Source organism: Arvicanthis niloticus, chromosome 8 (genome assembly GCF_011762505.2).
Source record: "Arvicanthis niloticus isolate mArvNil1 chromosome 8, mArvNil1.pat.X, whole genome shotgun sequence".
Taxonomy (NCBI): domain Eukaryota; kingdom Metazoa; phylum Chordata; class Mammalia; order Rodentia; family Muridae; genus Arvicanthis; species Arvicanthis niloticus.
The window spans coordinates 74,046,151-74,063,708 of record NC_047665.1 but is presented as its reverse complement, the minus strand read 5'-3'; the positions used below and the strand labels follow the sequence as shown (position 1 = coordinate 74,063,708).

The window sequence follows — 17,558 nt, the reverse complement described above, 5'->3', positions numbered from 1 at the left end:
CCCCTCTGGGGGTTAAACAACCCTTTTATAGGGTCACATATCAAATATCCTGAATAACAGATATTTACAGTATGATTCATAACAGCAGCAAAGTTACAGTTATAAAGTAGCAACAAAATAAATTTTTGGCTGGAGGTCACCACAACATGATGAACCATAGTAAGGATCTTGGCATTAGGAAGGTTGAGAACCACTGCCATATTGTTTTCCAACTTATTTTCTGAGGCATGGTCTCTCACTGAATCTTGAGCTTGCCACTACACTAGACTAACTGGGCAGTTAGGCCCCAGGATTCTCCTGTTTCTGTCACCTAGCCTTGGGTTATAGGTCTGTACTACCATGTTTGGATTTTACATAGGTGGTGAGATTTGAACTGCAATCCTGGTGTTTATATAGCAAGCCCTTTACTCACTGAGCCCTCTGTTTTACGTCAATGAGAAGAATACCACATTACTCCTTTTAGTTCTCAGAAGTGTATGGCTATTTATTCTTCAGCCTCTAAAGCTGCAAAGCAACTGTTAAAAATGTACAGATCACAAAAGTGTTGGTTTAGCTATTCATGAGTCTGGATAGTGCTTTCCTGCTGACAGACATTTCTAACTTCTCTTATGTTTCTTTGAGTCACAAGCTATTCAAAAGCAAACATTAATTTTCAAACACATAGGAAACTATCACTTACATCTAAATTAATGGCGCTATGAACACAGGCTAAATTTGTATGAAACTGGTTGTATTTGACAACGATTAAATATTCTTTGTGTTCCAAAAGAATGTTGTTGTTGTTGTGGGATGCAGTGCTCTAGACCCGTCCATTCCAGCAAGCTTGCAATTCCTCTTACTGAAATGGTTTTTTCTGGGTGATTTTTCTCTGCTCTTCTAACACCTAAGAAATTATTTCAAACTGCCCACAATAGGAATGGATTTGCCAACTTCTTTTGTGATTCTTTTCTTTTGCTTACTAGATTTTAAAGGTATATTAGATACATGTCAATTTAAAATTGTATTGTCCTTGTATAGCTTACTGATGCTGGAAATCAATATTATCCCAGTCAATATAGTCACAGCTTTTCGTCTGACTCAGTGACTATAACTTTATACATGTTTCTTTAAAAATGTTGCTTATAACGAGCATCTAATGGGACTTTTCTACTTTATTCTATACAACCAGCTTGTACTGACTGTCAGTGTATGTGCACATGTATGTTCTGTCAGTGAATGTGCACGTGGACGTTCTGTCAGTGAATTTGCAATTATCACTGCTAACTGCATGCTATTCGTCATGCTTCCCTTCTTCCTCTGCTTACAGTTTTCATAATGAATGTTTATTCTCATCCCCATTTCCCTCCTTCTCAAGTTACACCATCTTTAGGCCTACAGCTAATCAATAATTTTATCTTGATCCCAGGTTTTATCCAGCATATGTCTACATCCACCTGCAGTTACCATCTGTAACTACTTCCCTGTCCTGATCACCACAGTGAAAGCACCGAGGACTTCACTGTACGACACACGCCATTTCCAGGCTCCACAGAGGTCAGCAGAAAAGAACAAGATGACGGCGAGTGTGGTGCTGCACCCTGGGAAGGCCAGCACCTTGCTGCCCTCCACCACGAGCTTACTGTACTGTAAAGAGCAGCCTTTCTGCCCCTTGCTCTCTAAACCATTTTTGAAGTTGGCACTATAAAACTCCATCTGCCTGTATTAAGAAAGTAAGAAAGAGAAAGATGATGTGTCCTGCTAAAGAAGCCAGGCTGTTTGAGGAAAGGAAGCTGGGTTATCAGGCGCTTCAGAAGCACTCAGTTTCGGTTTCACAGCTGCCCCAGGACACACACGCCAAGTTACATACAAGTCAGAGCAAAGGAGGAAGGAATACTGCAAATAGTGAGGCTGAGCAATCTTTAAACTTAAATCCATCACCCAATACATAGTAACATACAGAAGACAAATGCCCTTTAATTGACATACACTGGATCATGTGGAATATTTAGAGAAACACATACAAACATAAATAAGACACTAAGCTTTATGTACAAAGCCTTAAACTCAGAGGTCAAGACATGATAAACATATATTTTCCTAATAGACAGCCCTTTAAAAGGCACTGGCTTTAATGTTTCTTGTAGCATACAGTGCACCTTCAAAGGGAATTTGCTTTTTAACCTCCTTAGTTTTCTTGGACAAAGCCCAAAGCCATTTAGCACAGCTGGCCTTAAATTCATGATCCTCCTGCCTTGCCTGAGAGTGCTGGCATAAAAGGCAAGTGCCACCACACCCAGCCTGAATTCTTTTTATTTAATAAAAGAGTAACATACAAGTCTGAGTTGAAGTAAATTTTTTGGACCAGGAAGGGTTTTTTTTTAAATGCCTAAATAATTTAATCCAAATAATCAGACAGCTAGTTCACTTATGACTTTCATTTGTCACAGGCAATCAGACACTGGACTGTGACAACATAAAACAACAAGAACAGGGCCAACATCATGGTTCATGCCTATGTCCCAGTGCCTCTGAGGATGAGGCAGGAAGATTACTGGTTTGAACCAAGACTAGTCTAGACTGTAGCAAAAGCCTACCTTAAAATAGATAAAGAAATTAACTAGAAAAGAAAGATGGGAAATGCCTAATTGTAGTTAAATATGTGAGGATCAGTATCAAAACACAGTGATAGGTTCTTAGAGTGGGAGTTTATTTAGAAACTTTAATAAATTGCAGAAATAAAGTTTTTAGCTTGCTTTCAGTTGCTGTGCTAAAACTACTCTGAGTCAAGGCAATCTGAAGAGAAGGATTTATTTGACTTCTAATTCATCATGGAGGGAAGCCAAAAAAGGAATTTGGAGGCAGAGGCTGAAGCAGAGGCCATGGAGGAGCACTGCTGACTGGCTTGGTCTTCATGGCTTGCTCGGCCTGGAATGGTACCACCAGGACCTGAGCCCTGCCACACCAATTATTAATTAAGGGAATTCTACAGATATGCTCACAGGCCAACAGGTTCCATTTTCCTAGATGACTAGTTTGTATCAAGTTGAAAAACAAACAAACAAAAGAACCAATCAAAACCCAGGAATGAGTTAGTAATCAAGAGTGCAGAGTTCTGTGTCTTTGGAAATCTCATTCAAGAGATTTGTAAATCACACCATTTGTTTGAACTGTCATTTGATTTGGAAAGAAAAAAAAAAATCAAAGCATACAATTCCCCATAGAACAGAGTGCAATTTCACTACCAATTGGTGTATAAGTTTGTGCTACCAACACTGATGTACGTAAGCTCCTAACAAAAAATAATCTTGTCAGTGGCACTGAAGGTGACAGGAGGATGGTAGGGACAGGACCACTTCATGGTGATGTGAAACTGTTAGCATGATTAGACTAGATAACCAACCTGGGAAAGGAGGAGTCAGCTTCTATTTCCACAATGTTTCCTATTTTCAATAATGCAAACAAGTTAACATTTAATACATGTTTAACATTTAAGGAAGCTTAAATGATGAATGGCACAAACATCACAGTACGAGTTCTGGCTTCATGACCACTGGCAGCTCTGTATCACTCCCAAGGCAAAAACCAAAGTCGGTTGCCAACATAAACTCCTTTTCCTCATTTGATTCCTAACTCTCCACCTTCTCATCCTACAAGGCTGAAGTACAAATGTCTTTCAAGCCCTGTGTAGAGACATGTCTCATGCAGCTAGCTGCACACATCATTCCTCTGCATGGAATATCATTCTAAGTCCTTCACCAGGACTGCCACACATCCTTAAAGACTCATCTCTAAGCACTGTCCTCTCTGCATGTGGGATGGGACAAGTTACTAAACTAGATTCTTGAGTTTAATTCCTATGCTTTTTCTCCTACATTATAAGCACCTTTGATTTCTGTCTTCCTGCATGGTATGCAGTAATCTACCATATTAACCCCACAGAAATCAAATGTAGGCTTAAATGAATTACTGTTCAAATTTCATAGGCCAAATAGCTTCAAATCTACAATTATAACCCAAGACTTCTACCTCACACTCAGGGCTTTCCTTCTATAATTGTACCCATGGATACAAGATCAAAAGATAATATATATTCATATCTAGAATGTCCAAGATAGTCACAATTAAAGGAAATATAAAAATATGAGACACTTAAAAACAAAGCCAAGCCAGGTGGCATACACCTTTGATGCCAGTATTCAGGAGGCAGAGGCAGACATATCTCTGAGTTCAAGGCCAGCCTGGTCTACAGAGTGAGTCCTAGGACAAGCAAGGCTACATACAGAAACCCTGTCTCAAAGCAAATAAAATCCATAAAAACAAAAACAAAGCAAAACACTCCAAACCAATATACATACACACTAGCAAGAGTTTTCAAAGAAATCTAACAAAAAAGGAATGGAAAAGTTAGAAATAATGAGATGTGTGTACACCTGTAAACAAATGCTGGTCGACTTGTCGAGGAGTAAGATATATAACCAAGAACCAGGATGATCACACACTCTTGGCAAGGAAAATACGTCCCTCGAAGAATTCAAGATGAGGGGCAGGTTTAAATCCTTGTGTAACGTTAGACAGTGTAAATGGAGCAGCTCACCAAAGCATGAGGGAGAAGCAGCAGGTAACACTTACTTGCTGTCTGCCCACTGGCTCCCCTTGGCAGCCTTCTCTGAGACTGAAGCTTAACAAAGACTTGAAATCATGGGGGTACACTTCTGTAATCTCTGAGTTGGAGAGGCAAAGACAAAAGGAATGCTGGAGCCAGCCAGCTAAATCAGGGAGCTCCGTGTTCAGTGAGAGACTCTGCTTCAAAAACACAGTGACAATCAACTGAGGAAGACGCCAGAAGTGGCCTCTTCACTCCACAGGCACACATGCACAGACTCGTGCACACACATTCACCAGACACAAAGAAAATAGAAAAGGGTTAGTTTGTTTTTGTTTTTGTTTTTTTTTTTTTTTAATATTTTTGCCTCTTGAAAATTACTAAAGACAGTTTCAGGAATTTATAGGTCAAAGTCAAAACAGAATATGGACAAAGATTACTAGAAAATGATCATAGACCAATGTTAATACTTTAAACTTCTGAAATATTTAGAAAATGTTTCACTTTGATCGAGGAATATGGCTCAAAAGAATAAAATCATAAACTAATAACAAAAAATTTTAAACTTAAAGGCTACTATTAAAAGTTAAAGACTACGCCGGGTGGCGGTGGCGCACGCCTTTAATCCCAGCACTTGGGAGGCAGAGGCAGGCGGATTTCTGAGTTCGAGGCTAGCCTGGTCTACAGAGTGAGTTCCAGGATGCCAAGACTACACAGAGAAACCCTGTCTCGAGAAAAAAAAAAAAAAAAAAAAAAAAAAAAAAAAAAGTTAAAGACTACTCCAGAAAAGGTTAAAGTCCTTTAAATACTTATATCCAACAAAGAACCTGAGTTCAGAAAATGCAAAGTCCTCTTTCAATTCAAGCATTAAGACAAAACCCAACTAAAAGAAAATAGACCCATGATGTGAAAAGCATTCAATGAAAGAAAATACCACATGACCAACACATAACTTAATTTTTTTACATCCCTTAGTCACCAGAGAGATGCAAACCAAGCCAGCACAGCACTGCCACACCCATGAGAGCAGTGAAACTAAGACTACATGTAAACTTCTGGAAAGACATGGCGAAGCAGAACTCATGCATGACGGTGCAAGGCACAAAGGTAACAAGCACTTTCCAGTTGTGCAGCTTCTTATCAAGTTAGCCATATGCCAGTGAGTGACCCAGCAATTCTTTTGAGTGTACAAGAGCAATGTCAGTATATGGTCCCATAAAATCTGTGTGCGTTTGCAGAGTTAATTGCAGGAAACCCCACAAATAATCAGGGTTAACAGGTCAACTTTAGGTTCACATTATATTCATATAATAGAATACTACTCAGCAATCCAAAAGGATGAAGTGCGGAGGATATGAATTCCAAGAACACCGTGCAAAACAAAACGAGGACTATAAAGTAAGGATTTTCCTGGTTGCAATTTTAGCAACAAGAAGTCCAAGCTCTAGTGAGCATAACCAGACAGACCACTGATTTTATGGGGGCCAGAAGTGGGAAGTACTGGCTGCCAATTGGCCCCAGGGAACTTGTGGGGATGATAGAGCTACTTCCATGTTCGTGGCACTGGCAGTTACATAGGCATACAGGAATACCAGAACTTGCCAAAATGTCCAAGAATATATCTTACCTCAATAAGCTTATTCAACAGGCTCACATATGGTTTTAACTTCTGTCTTGGTATTGTTTCTGATCTAAGCCGTAGGAATACAGTAAAATATCTGCAGTTTCAAAATATGCAAAGCCAAAGGAATGTATAAAAACCAGTGGGCTGCAGGCATCTTAAACTTCTCACACATGGAATCGATAGTTTGGCTTCTTGGGCTTTGGTTTTGTATTTATGCAGCAGAGTCACAGTGACAGTGATGTGTTATTTCTGAATTCCATGTCAACATTTACACACAAGTGTTTCAGTATCTCCCCATATAATGCACCTCAAGAACTGGGTCCAAAATGATCCCCCCTGAGCTAAAAGACACACCTTAAGGAGCGTCATATAATGTTTCAGGGAACTGGAGAGATGTCTCCAGGATAAGCATGCTTGCTTAACAAGCTTAAGGTTCTCAGTTTGGATCCTGACATCCACATTTCAAGGTCATGGCACGTGCCTGTGACCTAGTGCTGCCAGGGAGGCAAAGGGCAGATACAGGGTGATCTCAGGGCTGCTGGCCGTCAGGTCAGTGAGAGACTCTGACTCAAATGAATAATGCAGAGTCACAGAGAAAGACACCTGACAATCTACTCCTCTGACATTCACACATTCATGTATGTGCACAGGCATGCACATGCACACATGCACCCACATACTGATGCTCGTATTAAGTGCACGTGCACACACGTGCATGTGAAAGGAGGAGGGAGTGAGGAAGCTTTTGTGTAAGTTTTCATACAACAACTTCATGTGGAAGCTTTACACACATAATGCACTCGCCCATTGCTCCTGCCAAAACTGAACAACATTGAAGGCCAAAGCTACAGAAGCAGTGGGCAGTGAGAGTATTTTCTAGTAATGTCCTTTGGGGTAGTAGTTACATTAGCTGAAAATGGATAAGAAATAAATAACAGATATTAGATGTATTTAAAACAAATGCATAAAATTTAAAGTAGCATTTATCAGGTCCTTAAACACAATAAATATACTGCTTCATTTACCCACTCTAGTACTGAGATTACCAAAGGTAAGTCACTTGGTCAAGTTAGGTCAAGTTAAGACAAGTAGTAAAAATACAGGATCAGCCCCAGCCCTTTCTACTGCTTATCCTTAAAAAAGAAACACTATATCCAGCCAAGCGTGATGGATCATGCATGTAGTCTCAGCACTTGGGAGGAAGATTAGCACAATGTCAGAACTAGTCTTGTGTTCCTGTAAGAGAAAACAAATAAACAACAAACAAACAAGTGAAACAAATAACACAAAAAAAGGTCCCATTGCATTCAGGGGTGACCTCCATACACATAAGAGGCCAAAGGATAAAAAATAAAATAAGTAACGGGAAATTTTCTATGAACATATTTTTAATCTATATATTAGAAAAGATTCCCTACTACCTACAAAGTCAAAATTTTGAAAGATTTAAGATTGAAGTTAAGGATTTTTGTACCATCATCAAAATCAACAGATGGCTGACATAATTGGAATTATGATACCTAATAAGCAAAAAAAAAAATCTAGGCTCTCAACAAGAAATATAAAACAGGCAAAAGTAAACCTAAATTGCTAGTCAAAGACATGCAGAAATAATCAGTCTCTTAGAAAAATAAAACCAGCCTGACCCCCTATTTAACAGCTGTCAAAATAGCAAAGTGAGGCCTGGAGAGATGGCTCACAGGCTAAGAGCCCTGGCTACTCTTCAAAAGGACTCGGGTTCAGTTTCCAGCATCCACATGGAGCTTTTAACTGTCTATTATTTCAGTCCTAGGGAACCTGATGCCCTCTTCTGGCCTCCACAGGCAGGAGACACATACGTGGTGACCAGATATACAGGTAGGCAAAACACTCTTACACCTAAAATAAGACAATTTTAATTTAAAATGCAAAATGCAGAATATTATAAAATACCATACTCTGGAAAATCTCTGAAATAAAAACTAGTTATACATTGCTGGTGAGTGTCAAGATTGGTTTTGCCGTTTTCTGAACAGCGTGGCAGAAGTTAGTCACTCTGTGCAGAGAAACTTTTCCTCTGGCCTTCCTGACACACAGGAGGACACATGACAAAATCACAGGGACCCAAGCGCTGCAGTCGGACTGGGGATCAACACTGGAGGCACTCATGACTAGTTGGTGCCCTCTACGGAAATGAAGTGACTGCAGTTAGACTCGTCTGTCAGACGCGTAGGACCAGCACAAGGAAGGACAGGAAGATAAGGTGACTGGAGTAAAGAACACCACCATGCAAATGAGAGAATTCCTCTAAATACCTCGAAGCTGAGGAAACACCTAATTCAACAGCTAACTGTGCTTGCTAGGTGCATGCATATGCAGTAGAAGTCCTTTCACGCCAAGATGACTGAGCATTCTATAAATACACGAGAAATATTGGCATCCACTTGCTTGTTACAAATTCACAGATGAATATACTTAATAGTCTAGTAAATGGAGCACAAACCAGGTCTTAGTCTGAGCTAAGAAGAAATACAAACGTGGCAAAGTTAGTTATGCATCTTTCAGCTTTGAGCATGTGTGTGCCCCTGCTCCACCCCCTTCATTCCCTCTCTCTCCCTTCCTAATCTTGCCTCCCCTTTTCCTTCCTCTCTCTTGAGGTCTCACTCTGTATCCCAAACTGATAGTGTCAAATTCACTATCCTCCTGTCTCAGCCTCCCGAATCATAGGATTACAGATACAAACCACCACATCTATTCCAGTCTCTCCTTGAACAATGTCTTTGATCCTCTTCCCACATCCTTCCATCTCTAAGTATACACTACTACCTTACTACTACCTTAATTGTCTTAAATGTCACTCAGATGGAATGAGTTTCCTTTTTTCCACTTTCCTTGTTCATTCACATAAAACAAAACAACAAAACAAAGCAAAAAAAAAAAAAACAAAACAAAACAAAAAACAAACTAAAAAAAACCCTCTGTGGATACCAAGAGATTCAATTTAGAAAAGTGAGCCAGTACCAGTTCAGTACTAGCCAAGTACTTGGCATTGGGGGAACGTCTTGAACATATACCAATGGTAAGAAGGTAAAATAATACAGTCCTGTGCCACATAAAGATGTGCTCATGACCAGTTTCCCTCCAGTGATGGTGCCATAAGACTGTACTTTCAATTACTATACAACAGAGTGCTGGCTGTGAGGGTCCCAGAGTAAAACCTCATAGGACACATTTCTAAGAGTGCACTGACTCGGGGTTAAGGAAGAAAGGAGAAAACACCAAAGAGATGGTGATTCTCACAGTCCAGTCTAGCATTCCCCAGAGAGCAAGGTTAACTTAAGCCTGGGGTCCAACACTTACCGACTCTGGCACTACACGGCAAGCACACGTTCAAGTCTCTCCGTAGTTTCTATCCAAGCATCTCAAATATCAGTTCATCTGCATCAGTTTTCTGAAAAAATTGGTTCTGGGTACGACAATCCTTCATATTAAAACTCAGAACTTTGGGATGGGGTGTAGCAGTAGTCAACGGCTACTGTACAACCTCCCATGTTCAATCCCAGAAAAAATTTTAAAGTGTAAAATTTCATTAGTGTGATTAAATATTAAGCCAGTTTTGCTTTACTCTAAATACCATCTACTTAACAACAATAACAGACCTCCACATACTGCATTCAAATAATTCAAGGGTTGATCAATAGAGAAATCAAATTTTTGTTAGTGACCATGAACAGTACAGGAAATATCTGAAGGGGGTACCCATTTTATTAAAAGAAAGCTATAATTAGAGTATTTATATTACCTTAAATGTGGGCTAGAAAGGTGGTTAATTCAGTAATGTCCTTGTCTATGACAAGCTGAGTTTGGAACCTCAATCCACATAAAAGTGTGCCCATAATCACAATACCAGAGAAGAGGAGACAGGAGGGTCCCTAAGGCTCCCAGGGCACCCAGACTAATTAACTGGTAAGCCCTGGATTCAGTGAGGGACTTGTCTCAAAAAGGAGGTAGAGGAAACTGGAAAGATGGTTTAGAGGTTAAAAGCACTGACTGATCGAGCAGCTATAATCCTAGCTGCTCTGAAAGCTGAAACAGGGAGATCACAAGTTCAAAGCCATTCAGGACAACTTAATGAGCCACTGTCTTTAATTTAAAAAGTTTAAAAAGGATAGCAATGTAACTCAGTAGTAGATACTTCCAGAATATTATGAGACCCAGGTTCAATCACTAATACTGTAGTAAATACATAAACAATAAATTATATGCATTCATGCATACATACCTACATACATATATATACATAACAGTAACCCTCTTACCCTCTTTCAGATTAAGAATAGCATAATTCACTTCTATTAAGTTTAAAACCTGGCTAGACATGCTCAGTCCACATGAGGAATCGTCATGTAGTAAAACTGATGTCCTAACTGCTGCCTGTTGGGGCTGTAGATGTGGCTCAGAGGTTACAAGTGCTCACTGCTCTTCCAGAGGACCCAGGTTCAGTCCAGCACCCACAGCTACAGGATCACTACAGCCTGTAACTCAGCTCCAGAAGACCCAATCCCTCTGGCCTCAGTGGACACCTGCATACACTTGTACAAATCTATACAGACATACTGCCTTTAAAAATGTAATACTCTAAACACTGTCCCATACAAAGTAAAAATTATCCCTCTGGTAGTGTCTACACAAAGATCAGATTTACATGTTATAAAGCTTCACAGCTCTTCCTCAGAACTGCTGTAGTAACAGACGTATTTGCTATGTGTTAACTGGGCCACTCCTCAGTGGACAACAGTGCAGTTCAAATGCAAAATCTTAACTACAGTGCATTCAAACTTTTATATATAACACACATAATTTATGTTTATATCATGATTACCTAGTAGTATGTACAGTATCTAACTTTTCAAATGATAGTTTTGAAATTAATTTTATCATGTACTTCAACGAGGGCACTTTTCTTGTTTAAACTTTTAAAACTTTCTTTCTACGAAGCACTTTTATTTTAGCTTGCATCTCTACAAGTGAACAACAGATTATCAGTCATGCTGCAGAGCCTATGAAACCATTTCAAGCCTAAGTGCCATCTCTGTGTGCTGACACCCACTAGCCCCTTGCTGCACCACTGCACACCAATGCAGCGTCTGCACACGTTCTCTTTTCTCATTGCAATTCAATATAGGTACTTAGGAGCAGCTAGCAGTATAATCCCCACATGATACTGCATCTGTGTCTACATCTAACTCTAATCACATGCTTAGGCATTCTTATAAAGGAGAAAAAGGGCAAAAAAAAAAAAAACACACTAAGAAATATTTTAGAAATATTCCCAATATAGATTTTTTTTAATATCTCAAAGCCACTAAAATTATAAAAGAGATATATGTAATTTCAAAAATATTGAAGGCTAGACAAAAAAACCCAAAACAATAACAATTACTTCTCATACTTTTTTTTCCAGAGTCATCTAACCAAGTGTTTGTAGTCTATAAGGTACTTCACGATAGAATTTCATACCTTGTGAACTCTGATAAGTTCCTTAATTCATGAGAAAAAGAAATGAGTTATGCTCATTCATGGTGATCTCGGGAGGTAGGATAGCAACAAATTAAAGAGACATGATATGAGAACCTGTCCTTACAGACAATCCATGAACTTCACACAGACTCACAGGACAAGTCAGGTAAGCCCGATTTATTCCAGACAGATGGTACCAATTGCTGACGGCAGCCATCAGTGCATTTCTACAGCTACATAACAACAAACAGGGAAAGGATGCTTCTAACTCTTGACTGAATGCAAGGCTTAAGGTCTGTATTTATCTTAACATAACTGTATGAACACAAACAAGAACATAAATAAATACTTAAAAGTTTCATGCAGTTATTCATAAGCCAAAGACATCATCTCGGTGTGCACAGTTTACTTAAGGTAGTAATTAATAAATAACTTAAAAATCATTAAAGCCTCAAAAACTTGTATTTCTTAATTTTTAAGTGACAGACTTCAAGTTAATGTGCTGTGGGATTCTTCACTAGAGATGTGTGTGAGATGAGAAGGGGCTACCACTCGTAAAAGGCTCACAGGACCAAGGATAAAGGCAAAGCCTACAAGCACACAACAGGAGCCCAGCATCTGCTTTAGTTTCCCAGCCCATTCCTAGTCTTAAGTTTATGTAAGCTATGGAGAAATTACTACCCAGTATCAATTACTTCATTGAAACCTCTCTTTACCATACCTATACATGGACATCTTTAACATTTGAAAATGTGTTTTTCAAAACCCCTAGTATTAACAACAACAACAACAACAACTGGTAACTGGTTAAATAAAACATCAGTGAATATGCAAAATAAATATACATAGTTATTGCATTTTCTTGCTCAAGTCTAAAACCAAACTTTTTATAATATAACTGCTTTAATGTGCTACCAAAGAGTACCAATCTCAAGATTTTAAAGCTTAAATGTGTAAGTACATTCATATGAACACATTCCTACCTTTCCAGTATCAGTAAACTAAAAAGCACTTAGGCTTGTTTTAAAGACCCAAAACAACACAGAAGGATCCGCATCAGCACAGGAGACCCACAAGCTTCTGATGCTGCACCAATAGTCGTTTTTGTTAGCATCCTCTACTGGTGGTTTCCAAAGACAGCAAGAAGAGATGGTGCTAATGATAGAAAGGTATGTGCCTGCTATTCCATCTAAGGTGAATTAGTCAGCATGCAGTCATCAGGAGCTCGAGCTCATTTGTCAAGAATAAAAACGGGAAAGGAAAAGAATAGAACTTTGGGAAAGAGACAATATTTTAAAATACAATAAAGCATTACATTCTAAACAGTAAACATCGATTTCATGGATTCTACTGCCATTCCTTTAGACAACTAGCATTACCACAGCAGCCCCACACAAGGCTCCATGATGTAGGCAAGCCTGCTCAGTTGCTTCACCCTTGTTAAATTACAGTTTTTGATGCTGTCATTAGTGTCCTAGCCTGTAGACATATTCTACAAGGGAAATAAAAATGTTTTACTGCTGGCTTAGCTATAAAATACATATTTCAAAATGAATACAAATATTATTTATACATAAATAATATAAATTATCTCTATTACTACCTCCCATTGTATACACCGCTATTTATCCATTTAAATAGATTTTAAGAGTTAACATTTTCCCAGACAATCCTCTGTTGAAACATCTGCAACTTAAATATGATTGCGTTGCTGAGAAATATCGACCAGCACCTATCCCCAGGTTTCACAACACAATGCATAGAACTTCATTCTTAATTTGCAAAAATAGCAGGTGAAATCAAACAGCATGGCTGCAACGGTCAGCGATGGATGAAAGCATTTGAGAACAAAAAGAAATACAAAGAGAGAGCCAAAAGTGACTGAAATGGGAGATACCTGTGGTAGCACCGCGCTCTCTCACACACCTTTTGTTTTCTCCGAGAAATGCATACTGCAGTCAAGACATTTCAGGAACAAGAGCCCCAAATCTGTTTTTTCTAATATTAAACACAAAGGAAAAACACTGACAGCGAGCCTGGTAAATAAATCCCTCCCCTGAAAAGGAAGGCTGCAAAAAGGAGGCTGACATACATGCCGGAAAAACTATACACCATCTTATTTCTACCTGCACAAGTTGCCATTTGCTGCAGCGATCAAGAATCTCTTTTTCCTGTTGATTTCAAGCACCTTTCGGAAGAGCCTTCCCCCCTTAAGTCATCTGTTGATATGCCTTATGGGTGTGATATTTTAATATCACAGGATTGCTAGGAGAAAAATCCATTCTTTCCTGTTCAGGTAAACATGTTTACAGCAGCTGCACAGACGCTGGGTGGTTCAGACTCACATGTCACACACATGTCGTCAGCAACAAGAAAAGCCCCTTTCTCTGCCGATTAACATTTTAAATAATGTAAGGGCAGCGACCAGCCCTTTTCTAACCAACTTACCTTTCATAAAGCCACATCAGCAATAGCGGCAACAGCTCAATGTAGAACAGACACTATTTGACGCTAGAAGCAGGAAATTACAATTGCGGTAGCCTGTGCTCAGGTCCTTGCCACAACCAGTCACCTCTCCACAATGACGCTACCCAACACACCTTTCCCTTCGAATGAACGAGCAGGCTTCTCCAAAACGAAACGTTTATCTGAACAACTGAAAATCATTCATGGCATCGGGGATTTTAATGTGGGCTCAGATATATTCAAAATGTGTTTACAACCGAGAAGAAACCTCTTTGGAACAGCCTAAAATCTTCGTATCTGCTTCTAGACAGGAAATCCCACACAAAATCTAAAATTGCCAGGAAAGGTTACAAAACCTGGCGTTTGGCATCCCGGAGGGGAGGGAGCAACGCAGACCGGGCGGGGGTGGGGCGTGGGGGGGGGGTGCGCCAGGGTTGCCACTTAAACAGGATTTCCTAGTTCTCTGGACAACACATCGATGCCATTAGGGGCGCATTTATTCTCCCCAATCTTAAAAACTCATCGTTCAACACCCCGCGGGAGCCCCACGGAGCCACTGGGTGTGAAAGGCACGAGGAATTCCTTATATAGCCGCGGCCGCAGCAGCACAGGGCTGTGGCCGCCCATCACCACACACAGGTACCCGGGCGGGGGCATCCCCCGGCCGCCGCCGCAGGGACTGTCCAGACAATGACCAGGAGCAGAGGCTGTCGGCGCCGCGAGCCGAGAGCACACAGTCGGCTAAGAGAGGCACCATCCAGCAACTCCCGTATCCCCACGCTGGGAGAGCCCACGGGGCACCCACCGACACAAGTCGGGGTGTCGCATTCTCTCCTAATGCCTGTGGCTTTTTTTTCCCTTGAAAAACAAAACTAAACAAAAAAAAACCCCAACAACAACAACAAAAAACTCTTCAGCCAGGCCGAGGAGTGTTTCCCTGGCACATCCGCGGAAATCAATACCCAGCGCAGCTGCACCGCGAGCCGCAGCCCCGTGCGCCCGTCGAGCCGCCCGCCCCCTCCCCCACCCGCCCCACTCGCGACCCCGAGCGCCAGCCTAGCTCTATTATCTGTCCTCTGCTCCCGCGTCGGGCCCAGGTAACAACTTCCCCAAACCGAAAGAGCCTAAGCGAGGCGCATGCACACAGCCCGGTGCCCGCCGGGACTCGGGCTGCCCGGGTGTCCCGACCTGTCTGTGCTGTTTCCCGGCCCGCAGGCGGCGAGTCCACGCACACACACGCCCCGTGGCAGCAGCTAGGAGCCACCAGAGCGTGCCCGGCCCCCGACGGGCACCGCAGGCGCGGGGTTCCAGCCCCCTGAGCGCCCGACTCACAGCGGCCCCGCGCGTCCCCATCCCCGCCCGCCCGCGAGCGCGCGGGGCGCAACTTTCCCGCGGGCGCCCGACCCGGCGCGCAGCGCCCGCTCCCGCGCACACGCGCGCACGGCCGACACGCAGCCGACACGCAACCGGCCCGCGGCCGCCCGTCCTCTCCCGCCTGTGCCCGCCCCGCAGCCCGCGCCTGCCCGCCGCAAGTTTGTTCCCCGCCGCCGCGGCCTGCGCGGAGGGAGGATCGCGCGCGGGGAGGCGCCGAGGGGCAGCAAGAGTGGAGAAAGTGCGGAAAGAAGCAACAGCCGCTCCACCCGCGGGCGGAAAAGTGGCCGGGCGCGGCGGCGGGATGCGGCGCGGCTAACGGTCCCCGGCGGCCGCGGAGCCGCTAGGCGCAGAGGCAGGTAAGACATAACGGTTCAGGACGGCGGCCGCGGCGGCGGCGGCAGAGGCAGCGGGGCGCACTACTTTACTTTCCCACTCCACTCGGCCCGGCCCCGCCGCCGCCCCCGGCCCGCTCGGTCCCGCGCCCCTCGCCCGGCCGCCTGCTGCCCGCCGCCGCGCCGGGCCCCTCCGCCACTCACCGTTATTGCGCCGCGGGTTCGCCTGCTTTCTGCGCTTACACCTGGGGCCATCCGCCATGATCCTCTCGCTTGTGTCTAAATGCTCGAGTCACCTCCTCCCCCTCCTCCCTCCCTCCCTCCCTCCCCTTCCCCCCCCCCACCCGCCGCCTCCACCCCTCCCCCTCCCCACCGCACCTGGTTTACGACACTCGAGGCTTTACGACATCACCTTCCTAACACCTAGCGGCGCTCGCTCTACGGCCGGAACCTTGTTGCTAGGGCCGGGATGGTTTGCGGCAGCCTTGGACGCCGCAGAGTTTGAATCGTGGAGGCGAGGGAAAAGTTTTGCTCAGGTGTGGTGGAGTAGCGGAGAACAGTGCTGGGACTCTGGGGACAGGAACGGGAGGCGACAGCGTGGCTTCTTAGGCCAGGTGGAGCTGGCGGCATGGACCACACCCGCTCAGCCCCCACGCGGATGAGTGCGCACTCCGCGGCCCCGCGCGCTCCAGCTGTCGGTGCGGCGACCCGCGCGTGCGCGCCGGGGACGTGGACAGCCGGGACGCGTCGCGCGCGAGCTACCTGGCCCGTTCTGCTTCCTCCCTCCCCTCCCACGGACGCGCGGGTTTCCCCAGCCTACCCGGACGGGAAGTGACTGCAGTTGGGTTGAACTTCAGCTGGACGGAGAGGGAGGCGAGAAATTCCGCTCTCAGGAAAGCAGCATGAGTAATCCCCCGCACGGTGCCAGGCTCACTTCCTCATCCGCGCCCTGCTCACCTGCTGTCACTTTGCCTACCCCGCCCTGCAAGATCCCAGGGTGCTTGTGCCCAGGGTTGTAGTGACTGGCCATTGAAGCATAAACAGCCCTGGGGAGCATGCTTGGAAACCTGTAATCTGAAAAGTCGGGAGACTGAGGCAGGAGGATGGCTGAGAGTTTGGGGCCAGCCTGGGCTACAGAGTAGACCCGTCTCAAAATAACTACAGTTTTATACACATCTGAGCTGTTGTCACAGTGGGAGGGCCTCAAGGCTAAAAGCAAGGGTGACTAATGTGGACTGAGACTGGTTTTTATCTTAAGTTCTCTGACTTTGTTCAAGACCCAAAATACCTTGATGCCCACTGGGACTTAAATTGACCTTTCTCCCCCTGTTTCCCACGCCTTTTCAAAAGAGGAATTGTGTTGGACCACTCTATGAGATAAATGAGCTAAGCCTTTATTTCAGATACGTAGTCATTGCATTAACTGTATTTATGGATAAAGATAACAACCCAGAAACATGCCTTAGAATGTAAGAAGTACTGCATGAAATCAGCACAGTTCAGATAAATGACAGCTGCTGGTAGGTTTCTGCCTACAGATTCTGCCATACCCAAGGCAGGGTTTTTTATTGTCTGACTAGACATGGTGACACACACCAACAGTCTTTAAATGTGGGAGTTGGAGGCAGGAAGGTCACAAGTATTAAGCTAATTTGGTTTGCATAGTGAGACGCTGTCCATA

General features: G+C 43.4%; 1 protein-coding gene and 1 long non-coding RNA gene across 11 annotated transcripts in view; one reads left to right on the top strand and one right to left on the bottom strand.

The window, feature by feature from the left end:
* Positions 1-16,193, bottom strand: part of Zeb1 (zinc finger E-box binding homeobox 1) — a 172,524-nt gene extending 156,331 nt beyond the window's left edge. The window contains exon 1 of one of the 5 annotated variants that reach the window (XM_034509997.2): positions 16,082-16,193. In XM_034509997.2, coding sequence (XP_034365888.1) covers positions 16,082-16,139 — 58 coding nt within the window. In that variant the 5' untranslated portion in view covers positions 16,140-16,193. Of the gene's footprint in view, positions 1-14,153; positions 14,497-15,359; positions 15,502-16,081 lie in introns of those variants that run through there. The other 4 variants (XM_076939633.1, XM_076939634.1, XM_076939632.1 and 1 more) reach the window with 4 other exon arrangements.
* Positions 15,683-17,558, top strand: part of LOC117713933 (uncharacterized) — a 63,409-nt gene continuing 61,533 nt past the window's right edge. For all 6 annotated transcript variants that reach the window (XR_013112332.1, XR_004607479.2, XR_013112333.1 and 3 more), the window contains exon 1: positions 15,683-15,901. This is a non-coding gene — a long non-coding RNA (uncharacterized LOC117713933). The remainder of the gene's footprint in view (positions 15,902-17,558) is intronic.